Here is a 12482-nt window from a genome sequence, read left to right on the forward strand (position 1 = left end):
TAACGACGTAAAGAGTTCCTCAGGCGAGGAGTAGCAGCTGCAAACGCTCTGTCCCCGTTAGTTTTACACTTGGTGCGAGGGACAACAAGAGACAACTAACCAGAAGATCTAAGCACTCTGGATGGCTGGTGTAAAGCACACAATTCAGATAAATAGGCAGGAGCAGACCCATGTAAAGATTTAAAAACTAGTAACAAGATTTTAAAATCAATTCGAAAACTGACAGGCAGCCAGTGTAAAGAAGCTAAAATAAGAGAAACAGAGTCAGACTTTCTTGCCCCAACCAGAAAGAGAGCGGCACCATTCTGGACCAACTGTAACCTGCGTATTTGCTGATCCCAGAATACAGCAAGTTGCAGTAATCAAGGCGAGAAAAAATAAAAGCATGAGCAGCTTTCTCAAGATCTCTAGAAGATAAAAAAGGCTTGATCTTACCTAATAGACGAAGCTGGAAAAAGCAACTCTTGACTGCAGAATTTACTTGTTTCTCAAAAGAGAGGTTACTGTCAAAGATTACACTAACATTGTGGACTTGAGGTTTGCAAAAGACAGAGAAAGAGCAGAGAAGTCCAAGACCAATTTGGGCTTTAGATGATGGACCCACTATAAGCACCTCCGTTTTATTTTGATTCAGATCAAGAAAATTATTAGCCATCCAGGATCTTAGTTCAGTTCAGTTTATCATTAGATAAATAATATTAAGAGAAGTAATTAAGAATAACCAATCAAGAAAAAAGCCAGAAAAATGTCCTTTAATCATAAGCCAGGGGAGGAACCCCGGGTAAAAGATAACACTGACGCCTTCTTCACAAAATTGCCTTTTAGCTGCAGACAAGGTAGACGTGAGGTCAGTGGAAAACAAAGGGATCAGAATATCAGAATGAAGTTGTCACAAGCCCAATACACAAAAGCAAAACTTGGAAGTACAAGAGAGTGAGACAACAAGGCCCTTTCACTGTTGGACAGTCTGTCTGTCTGTCATGCAATTACTTGCAAACTAGTGGGGTTAGAACTCTGACCTTGGCCTTGATTGAAAGCTTATGACCTGATATGTTCTTGGATTCAAAAAATTTTAGAGAGCGGGAAGCTGATCTACGCTTGTGGGTTTATTATTGCAAAGTGATAGACAAATGGAGTGACATGGTACGAGGAAAAAGAAGACCAGTGACATCTGCTGAGTGTAAAGCAAATCACAAAAGGATGATTATTTGATGAGTAGCACCATAATAGGAAGAAGAAAAAGAAGAAGACAGCAGTGCCAACTGCTAAGCATCGAGTGCTAGATACAGAATGAACAACAAAGACAGTGAAGTGCATATGACAAGAAGTCGATGTGTAACTACTGGGGCCACAACCTTGATCTTGATCTTGTTTGAAAGCTTATGACCTCAGATGTTTTGTAAAATTTAAACAATTTGAAGTACCAGCAACCTCGACAAAGTGACCTGTGGTTGTGCATTTATTATGGTAAAGTGAGCAACAAACAAACTGTCAAAGGAGAAAGAAAAAGAAGACCAAAGACATGTGCATAGCATCAAGCAAATTGCGGAAGCTGATGTCATGATGAAGGACACCACAATAGGAACAAGAAAAAGAACGGTAGCATAACTGTGTGAGCATCAAGCTAATCACAAAGGCCAATAAAGTGACAAAGAATAACATAATGTGAAGTAGAAGAAGAGCAGCGACATCCTGCTACGCTTCCGAGTGCAAGATACAGAATGTATGAACGATAAAGATGGAGAAATGCAAGCGACCAGAGATCCACGTGTTTCACTAGGTTTATTAGTTTTCCCCAAACTAAACTAAAAGATCTGCATATAAAGGAACTATGTGAAGACATCATCTATAATAATCACAGTGATCACATGGTTGGTAGTGGACTTTGTTGTTATAAAAAAACATGGAATAATACTCAAAAATCAAAACTCATGATAATTAGGTTATAGGACGTAAATAGGACTATTTTAGTACCTCGCTACTGCAGATACTGTGCCACTAAAGCAGAGGCTGGAATCTCACCTTACTAAATCGGGGGGAGCAGGAGGAGAACTGGCGAATTTCCACATGCTCTTCATCATTGGTGTCATCTTCTTCTTCAGAGTCCACGTGGTGGTATCGATCTGAGCGAGCTGTTGACACAGATAATAAGACTGTCAACTCCTCCTAAACCGACGGACATCAAAAAGTATGGATTCCAGAGTTCTCAACTTTAAGGTCATGTGAACAACACGGCTGACCAATGTTAGAACAATTTTGCCCCCTTCTCCCAATCTCAAAATTATTAATTAGTTCTTTTTATCTGCTCCCACCATTGCTTGAAGTGCCCCTGCGTCACCGTCACATTTCCTTCAGCACGCCACAACTCTGCCGACACATTCCATTTCATTTCCTCCCCCATCTTGACTTACTGTCAAAGTAGCTCGTGTCATCCTCCGATTCCAGCTGTGGGATGAACTCCGCTTTCTGTCTCAGCAGGCTGTTCCAGTCCAGGTCTATGAAGAATCTGTGCTGCTTCACCTCAAAGGCGCTACCTGTGTGAAGAAGACATTGGCCTTGTGTACTCGAGGGCATCATAAAGAGATACGGTGATGCTCTCTGTGAAAAGTGTAATAGTAAATAAATAAAGACTGCTGGATTTTGGGTGCCCAGGTTGTTCAGTGGGTTTGGGCACAGGAAACAAAGTAACCTTAAACCAAACAGCTTACCGTATATACTCGTGGATAAGTTGTCCTACGGATAAGTCAGGACTTGATTTTATCGTATAATTTCTGGTATTTTATAATGTTGGTCATATAAGTCGAATGCAGAAAACTCACGCTATTGGTCCAAGAGATTATGATATGCTAACGCACACCTGAGAGAGTCACCATCGAGCACACGGCCTTTCTCTTCTATGTGGGTACGGCAATGCGCTGTATCAGCGCGTGCCCCTAGCCTCTCTGTCTCTCTATTGTGCCTACGTGACCACACGGAAATACCCAAACTATTCTGAAGTGACATTTGCACTAATTTATGTTTTTTTGTATCTCACATCCTCATACACCTTTATCGTAAGAGCATCTCTTATCAACGCTGGAGCGTTCGATCAGAAGAAAATACGAAGCTGGTTTTAAATTAAGTCGTTGACGTAGAGAAAGAAATTGGTAACTGTGCTGCTGTAACAAAATTTGATGTGTCTGAGAAACTGGTGCGAGATTGTAGGAAGCAAGAAGATGTAAAAAAAAAAAATTATATAATAATAATTTAAAGTGTCGTATTTTTGAACGGGCGTATTGTTTCACTAACACAATGTCTTACTTGTAGTTCTGAGTGGATGAGTAGTAATTTTCTCAAGCTAAATAAAGAGAAAACTGAAATTTTAGTGATAGGCAATAATGAAAAGTTATTAGAAATAAACTTGATGCATTAGGATTAAAAGTCAAGACGGAGGTAAAGAATTTAGAGGTAACTGTTGACTGTAACCTGAATTTTAAATCGCATATTAATCAGATTACTAGGACAGCATTTTTTCACTTAAGAAATATAACAAAAGTTAGACCTCTTATTATCATTGAAAGATGCTGAGAAATGAGTTCACGCTTTTGTTTTCAGTCGACTAGATTACTGTAACGCACTCCTCTCAGGACCACCCAAAAAAGACATCAATCGATTGCAACGAGTGCAGAACGCAGCTGTTAGAATCTTAACTAGGAAAAGAAAATCCGAGCACATCACACCAGTCTTAGCGTCACTACACTGGTTACCTGTGTCATTCATAATTGACTTTAAAATACTGCTTATGGTTTATAAAGCCTTAAATAATCTCGCTCCATCTTATATATCGGAATGTCTGACATCTTATATTCCAAATCGTAACCTTAGATCTTCAAATGAGTGTCCGCTTAGAATTCCAAGAGCAAAACTTAAAAGAAGTGGTGAGGCGGGCGGCCTTCTGCTGTTATGCACCTAAAATCTGGAATAGCCTGCCAGTAGGAATTCGCCAGGCTGATACAGTGGAGTACTTTAAAAAACTGCTAAAAACTCATTACTTTAACATGGCTTTCTCATAACTTCATTTTAATTTAATCCTGATGCTCTGCATATTCAATTAATTATCATTACTATTCATGGTGGCTTCAAAATCCGTACTAACCCCTACTTTCTTTGCTGTTCTTTTTCTTGTTTTCTGTGGTGGCGACCTGCACCACCGCCACCTAATCAAAGCACAGTGATGTCCCAACATTGATGGATTAAAGGCCAGAAGTCCATGTTGACTGTCATCATCAAGTCCTTCCATGAAAACCCTGAATACAATGAGGACTGATCATTTATGTTAGGTAGAATGCCTAGAGGGGGCTGGGTGGTCTCGTGGCCTCGGTACCCCTGCAGATTTATTTTTTTTTCTCCAGCTGTCTGGAGCTTTTTTTTTTGTTTTTTCTGTCCTCCCTGGCCATCAGACCTTACTCTTATTCTATGTTAATTAGTGTATTTTATTTTAATTCTTACTTTGTCTTTTTTCTCTTTCTTCATCATGTAAAAGCACTCTGAGCTACATTATTTGTATGAAAATGTGCTATAGAAATAAATGTTGTTGTAGATAGATAGATAGATAGATAGATAGATAGATAGATAGATAGATAGATAGATAGATAGATAGATAGATAGATAGATAGATAGATAGATAGATAGATAGATAGATAGATAGATAGATACTTTATTAATCCCAAGAGGAAATTCACAAATTGTATAAGTCAGGGTCTGATTTTATTATCGATTTTTCGGGTTTCAAGACCCGACTTATATGTGAGTATATACAGTAAAAGAAATCAAAGTGATGCTGAGGATCATGTTGAATTTCAGGCATGAGGCATTTCATAACAGTGTGTGTGACCTTACTTCACTGGGATAATGGGAGTGATTACAGTACATACAGAAATGAGAAATGAAATCAGAAAGACAAGACAGGCGCAGCAGTGCCCCAAGTGCATGATGGGAAACAAAGATGACAGAATGGATGAGGGAAAAGACCAGTGAGAAACAGTTTGGTGGGGTTGAGTGGGGTAAGGGCTATGAATTATTTCGAGTTGGGTGAAATCGTAGTTAGTGTTTCTAGAATAAAATTGACATTCATGAAAGTAATTTGTCATGAGAGAGAATATCTCAGGGCCATTAAGCCCTCCACCTTCTTGGTGATGCGGCACATTAAGAAAGGCTTTAGTGGGGCATTCATTCAATGTGCTTCAATAGACAACAACCGTGCTTCACCAGTCCTCTCCCTGAAACCTCTAACTGCCCATCCCTTCTTATCAAAGGGATGTTCTTATTAACTTACAAAGAAATGAACAGTCTCTAATTTTTAAGGTAGTTTAATTTTAATGGAGAGAGACAGAACATCAACCAAAAATCCAGAAAAAACACATTACATCAAAGTTATAAATTGATTTGCATGTTATTGAGGTGACTGTGGTCCCAGCTGTCTTCAAATCATTAACAAGCTCCTCCTGTGTAGTTTTGGGCTGATCCCTCACCGTTCTCATGATCATCCTCACCCCATGAGGACCAGAAAGAGGGCGACTGACGGTCATTATCTATTTCTTCCATTTCTGAATAATCACACCAACAGCTGTCACCTCCTCACCAAGCTTCTTGCTAATGGTCTTGTAGCCTATTCTAGCCTTGTCCTTGACGTCCTCTGACAGCTCCTTGGTGTTGCCCATGGTGGTGGAGAGGATGAAATGGAAAAAATTGATTCTGTGGACAGGTGTGCTTTATACACATCACAAGTTGAGATCAGGAGTATTTGTAACTGATTGATTGATTGATTATAATCTGTGAGAGCCAGAATTCTGGCTGGGCTGTAGGGGATCAAATGTTTATTTCTCTCAAAGACATGCAAATCAATTTATAATGTTGATGTAATGTGTTTTTTTCTGGATTTTTGTTTGATATTCTGTCTCTCTCTCTCCATTAAAATGAAACTACCATAAAAAACTAGAGCCTGTTCACTTCTTTGTGAGTGAGCAAACTAACAAATTCAGCAGGGGATCAAATACTTATTTCCCCCACTGTATGAGGGGCAGTCAAAAAGTTCCCGGAATTGTGATATAGTGGGAGAGTGCTGATGCTGATTTTCCCAATTCGCACACGAACTTGATGTTAGCGCGTTGTTCAAACTTCAACATTGTGCCGAATGACTACGCACATGTCTGACTAAAAACGGTAATTAAAACAATACTACATGCTGAAACCAATCCAGACCTGTTATAACTGTTCTACAGATGTGCTGCGCTCCCCTACACAACAATGTGTGTGTAATCTGATCCGTCACTCTCCCAATATACCACAATTCCGGAAACTTTTTCACTGCCCCTCGCATACTGTGATGACCTGGCAGAATAAACCACATAGGAGTTGCTCTTCTGGGTGTTCATTTCTGATGCTGCAATATAAATGGTAAATTTGTAGAGACGCTCAGATTCACACCATCCTAAAATAATGATGTTGTGCTGGCTGAGGTTCAAATTCATGTTTTGTTCACTGTTGTTTCTTTTATGTACAGTACTGTGCAAAAGTTTTAGGCAGGTGTGAAAAAATATTTTCATCAATCAACAAAATGCAGTGAATGAACAAAAGAGAAATCGAAATCAAATCAATATTTGGTGTGACCACCCTTTACCTTCAAAACAGCATCAATTCTTCTAGGTACACTTGCACACAGTTTTTGAAGGAACTCGGCTGGTAGGTTGTTCCAAACATGTTGGAGAACTAACCACAGATCTTCTGTGGATGTAGGCTTCCTCACATCCTTCTGTCTCTTCATGTAATCCCAGAGATACTCAATGATGTTGAGATCAGGGCTCTGTGGGGGCCATACCATCACTTCCAGGACTTCTTGTTCTTCTTTACGCTGAAGATAGTTCTTAATGACTTTGGCTGTATGTTTGGGGTCGTTGTCCTGCTGCAGAATAAATTTGGGGTCAATCATACGCCTCCCTGATGGTATTGCATGATGGATAAGTATCTGCCTGTATTTCTCAGCATTGAGAACACCATTAATCCTGACCAAATCTTCAACTCCATTTGCAGAAATGCAGCCCCAAACATTCAAGGAACCTCCACCATGCTTCACTGTTGCCTGCAGACACTCATTATTGTACTGCTCTCCAGCACTTCGACAAACAAACTGCCTTCTGCTATAGCCAAATATTTCAAATTTTGACTCATCAGTCCAGAGCACCTGCTGCCATTTTTCTGCACCCCAGTTCCTATGTTTTCGTGCATACTTGAGTCACTTGGCCTTGTTTCCATGTCGGAGGTATGGCTTTTTGGCTGTAACTCTTCCATGAAGACCACTTCTGGCCAGACTTCTCCGGACAGTAGATGGGTGTACCTGGGTCCCACTGGTTTCTGCCAGTTCTGAGCTAATGGCAGTGCTGGACATCTTCCGATTTCGAAGGGTAATAAGCTTGATGTGTCTTTCATCTGCTGCACTAAGTTTCCTTGGCCGACCACTGTGTCTACGATCCTCAACGTTGGCCGTTTCTTTGTGCTTCTTCAAAAGAGCTTGAACAGCACATCTTGAAACCTCAGTCTGCTTTGAAATCTTTGTCTGGGAGAGACCTTGCTGATGCAGAAGAACTACCTTGTGTCTTGTTGCTGTGCTCCATGACATGAAACTGTCTTCCACAACCTCACCTTGGTAGCAGAGTTTGGCTGTTCCTCACCCAGTTTTAAGCTGTTTCTGTTTCAGTTAATGACTGTGTTTCAACCTACGTGTGACATTGATGATCATTAGCACCTGTCTGGTAGAATTGGTTGATCAGACACCTGACTAGAATCCTACAAAATCCCTGACTTTGTGCAAGTGGACCTATAAGAATTGATGCTGGTTTGAAGGCAAAAGGTTGTAACACCAAATATTGATTTGATTTAGATTTGTCTTTTGTTCGCTCACTTTGCATTTTGTAAATTGATAACAATAAACAATCACTATTTATATTTCTGAAAGCATTCTTTGTTTACAGCTTTTTTTCACACCTGCCTAAAACTTTTGCACAGTACTGTATGTCAATGTTACTTTTAATGACTGTTTACATTATTCATTCTTTTTGATTGTCTCCATGTACTGCATGTGAGCTGCTTGGGTTAGGTTTCACGCGTTTTGTGGGTGGTACCCTCAAGAGGTGGGGTCCACCTGCCAATCAATCACCGTCAGGAACTGCCCTCCTCCCTATAAATCTGGCCGGTCCCCTACACTTCTCGGCGAATCATTTTGAATGCGCTAGGAAGTTTTGGTAAGTTCTTTTGTTTTATTGTGCTTTTGGGAATTTTTCTAAATTCCTGACCATTCTCTGAATTTTTGCGATTTGGGACTTTGCTTGCTTGGATTGCCTTGTGTTTTGGGCTCCTCCATTCTGCCACTGTACAATTGGGTTTAAGTCTGGGCTATGGCTGGGCCACTCAAGGACACTGACAGAATTGTCCCTAAGCCACTCACTTTGCTTTTCTGTCCTGTTGGAAGGTGAACCTTCAGCCCAGCCTGAGGTCCACAGTGCTCTCCATTAAGGACATCTCTGCACTTTGTTCCATTCCGCTTTCCCTCCATCCTAACTAGTCTTCCAGTTCTGGATGCTGTCACCACCATGCTTCACCGTTAATGCGGTATTATGCAGGTGATGAGTGGTGCTTGGTTTCCTCAGATATGACACACTGAAATGAGGCCAGAGAATCTCATTTCTCATAATCTGAGAGGCTATCAGGTGATTTTGTTCCAAACTTCAAGTGGGCTTTTATGTATTATCTGGCCACAGTGCCATAAAGCTCATATTAGTGAAGCATTGGAGTGGTTGGATGTTCTTCTGGAAGTTTATTCCATCTCAATGTCGGTTCTCTGGAGTTCAGCCAGAGTGACAAGTGGGTTCTTGGTCATCTCGCTTACCAAAGCCCTTCTTCCCTTGTTTGCTCGGTTTAGCCGGGTGGCCTGCTTTAGGAAGAGTCATGTTTGTTGTAAACTTACTCCATTTAAGAATTATGGAGACCGCTGTGCTCTTTAAATCCTTCAATGCATGCACATTTTTTTGTAGTGTTGCCCAGATCTGCGCCTCGACACAATCCAGTCTCTGAGCTCTCCCAGCAATTACTTTGACCTCTGTAAAAGCTAGCCCGGCCACAGACAGACACAACACCAATGTCCAAAACACACAGGTTTATTTACAGAACTATTTACAGTTGATTCCACGCACTCACACACTGCTCCTCAGTCTCTATCTCTCTTCAGCCGCCTCCACTCCTCTCTCGCAAGCTCCGTCTTCCTCCTCCCAACTCCGGCTCCTCGGAGGGAGTGAGGCTGCCCCTTTTATCAGGCCCCAGATGTGCTCCAGGTGCTTGGTGATGATCTTCCGGCAGCACTTCCTGGTGTGGTGGAAGTGCTGCCCTTGCACCCGGAAGCACTCTGGGCGTACACAGTTCCTGGGGTGACAGCATTTCCTGGTGTGGCGGAAGTGCTGTTCTCCAGGGCTCAAGACCATCCAGGCAGCCCCTTGTTTGGGCCACGGACCCCCACAGGGTCCTTGATGGAAATCAGGGGGGCTGCCCTCTTGCGTCCAGGGAAGATATTGCCCCTTTCCCGGTCCTTCCCTGATCCAGGTGTCCCGGTGGGGCAAGGTCTCTGGCCGTCTGCCACACCTCATAGCTTGGTTTTGTTCAGCCGTAGGACCTCCTAAAGACAGGTGTGTGCCCAAACAATGGAACTGACCACAGTTGGAATCCAAACAAGTTGTCGAAATATGGAATGGGACTCTCTGGAGCCAAGTGTCATAGAAAAAGGTCTGAATACTTGTGTCAATGTTGTATTTCATTTCTAAAAATTCTATTTTCACTTTCTCATTCTGGGACAATGAGTGTTGGTTGATGAGAGGAAAACAGAATTTAAATGATTTTAGCACCAGGCTGCAACATAACAAAATGTGGAAAAAAATAAAGAAGGGGTCTGAATACTTTCTGAAGGCACTGTGCACTGTGTGAATAAGTGGCTAGAAGGGCTGAGCCAAAACCTCACATATATTCTGTTTGTTTTAAGCCAGCATTCCCTCTCCATATTGGCCTGCATCTCAAAGACAGGCCTGGCCTCCTACGTGCTGAACTGGTGTGCAGTGAACCTTCAGCATACCAAAAGTCGCATTTGCTTCTCTTCAAATTTGCTTCCAAATTTAAGCATTCAAGGGGTATATTAAATATGGGAAAAACAGTTAGCCTCCATAAAAGCACTTCTGGCACATGAAAACAGCAGATCATGTAAACACGCACTCCCTTAAAAAATGCACCCACAGGCCACTGCAGCCAACTTTGCTTTTATACATCACAGTGATGGAATTTTGTTTAGTCAAAGAACATCTTGGGAATGAACATTATCGAGGAAGCCAAACCACCTCTGTAATGTAAGCAAATTAGTAAATCACATTTGGAAAGTATTTTGCAATGATCCTCTCTGTGAAAGGCACTATAAATAAATACTAGAGATGATCACACTGCCTAATGATATTTTTTGACAAGTCTGTGCTTAACAGGTCATCCGCCTGAAGCTAAGCATCTTTGGGCCCGGCCAGTACTTGGATGGGAGACCACCTAGAAAAAAAGGTGGGGCTGCTGCTGGAAGAGGTACTGGTCAGGCCATCTGGGGGCACTTAACCCTGTGGTCTGGGTGTGGATCCCAATGCCCCCGTGCAGGGAAGGGGTATGCTGAACCTTAAATATGGTATTGTCCTTTGAATGAAACATAAAATCAAAGTCCTGAATCCCTGTGGTCATTTAAGATCCCTGAACACCTTTTGAAACGTGTAGCACGTATCCTGATGTCTTCGCTAAATTGACCACCATGGCCTAGTCATTCTGACCCCCTAATTATCTCATGTTTCTAACTGCTATCTCTATCACCCCTTCACTACATAATAGCTAATGTGTGGTGAGTGTACTGGCGCAGTAATGGCTGCCATGTAATATCTAGGTGCTGCACATTGGTGGTGGGTGAAGTGGTTCCCCTCTGTCTGTGAAAAGTGCTTTGAGTACTGAGAATAGGGCAAAATAAATGTAATTAATTATTATTTATTATTAATTGTACACTGTTCAACTAAATGGGCTTAAACAGTCAGTCAGTCATTATCCAACCTGCTGTATCATAACTACAGGGTCACAAGGGTCTGCTGGAGCTAATCCCAGCCAACACAGGGCAGAAGGCAGGAACAAATCCCCGGGCAGGGTAGGGTACAAACACACACACACCAAGCACACACCAGGGGCAATTTAGGATCACCAATGCACCTAACCTGCATGTCTTTGGACTGTGGGAGGAAACCCATGCAGACACGGGGAGAACATGCAAACTCCACGCAGGGAGGGCGAACCCAGGTCTCCTTACAGCGAGGCAGCAGCGCTACCCACTGCGCTACCGTGCTAAATTTAGTTTAAGTGTGGTTAGTTTGTGCCTTGTATTAAATGCTGCCAGGATAGACAGGCCTCTCTGCTTTACGTAACATCATTGTTCATGACTCCATAATCAGAAACAGACAGGGAAAATGGGAATCATGGGAGAGGATCAAGATAGAAACTTTTACTTGTCTTGTATTTGAAAAGAAACACCTGGATGAACCCCAGAGCCCTTTGGAATAACATTCTATGCACAGATGTGTCAAAAGTAGAACTCTACATCACAAAGGCCCCAAAATGTATGGCGTTTGATAGATTAGATTAGATTAGATAAACTTGATTGATCCAAAGAGGATATTTAGATACAGTAGACATCAGATCACCAGTCCTACAATAGAAGATGAAGGTGACTAGTGTAATCGTGTGGAGATGCTTTGATACCATTATTGAAGCAACCATTAATTTTGCACTTTACCAGAAATTCTTTATGAGAATGTCCTGCCATCTGTCCATGACCTGAAACTGAATGAGTTTCAGGTCAATGAGTCCAACAATAAATGCAAATCTACAAGTAAATGGCTCAGAAGAAACTAAACGACAGTTTTGGAGTGGCCTGGTCAAAGTCCAGACGTGAATCTAACACAGATGCTGTGGCAGGACCTAAAGCGAGTAATTCATGCTCTAACATCTACCAAGGGTCTGAATTAAAGAAATTATGTGGAGAAGAATGGGCAAACAGTGATGTGAAAGGCTGATATTAAATTATAGAAAGTGTTTACTTGTGATTAATGCTGTTGAATACTGAAACTACGGAGGCAATTACAATGTATATGACCACATGGGTGATGGGATGTTGGATAATGGTCACTTGAATAAAGAAATTCCTGATTTAAAAACTCTATTGTGTGTTCACTCAATTATACTTTCTCGAATTTTGCATTTTGCCTAAAGATCTGAGGTCCTTCAATATGTAAAATATGCAAAAACTGGATATTAGGGAGGGGGCAAATAATTTTTCACAGCACGGTGTCACACTGGCATTCACTGAATTTAGAACATGCATAATGCTTTGGCAAAAT

At 41.6% G+C, this 12482-nt stretch overlaps 1 protein-coding gene across 5 annotated transcripts in view; it reads right to left on the reverse strand.

The window, feature by feature from the left end:
- Window positions 1-12482, reverse strand: part of mast2 (microtubule associated serine/threonine kinase 2) — a 484826-nt gene that overhangs the window by 31577 nt on the left and 440767 nt on the right. For all 5 annotated transcript variants that reach the window (XM_051932694.1, XM_051932693.1, XM_051932696.1 and 2 more), the window contains 2 exons: window positions 2412-2530; window positions 2023-2132 (listed from right to left, as the gene is read on the reverse strand). In XM_051932694.1, the coding sequence (XP_051788654.1) occupies window positions 2023-2132; window positions 2412-2530 (229 nt within the window). The remainder of the gene's footprint in view (window positions 1-2022; window positions 2133-2411; window positions 2531-12482) is intronic.

The sequence above is a fragment of the Erpetoichthys calabaricus genome, chromosome 10, assembly GCF_900747795.2.
Source record: "Erpetoichthys calabaricus chromosome 10, fErpCal1.3, whole genome shotgun sequence".
Lineage (NCBI taxonomy): Eukaryota > Metazoa > Chordata > Cladistia > Polypteriformes > Polypteridae > Erpetoichthys > Erpetoichthys calabaricus.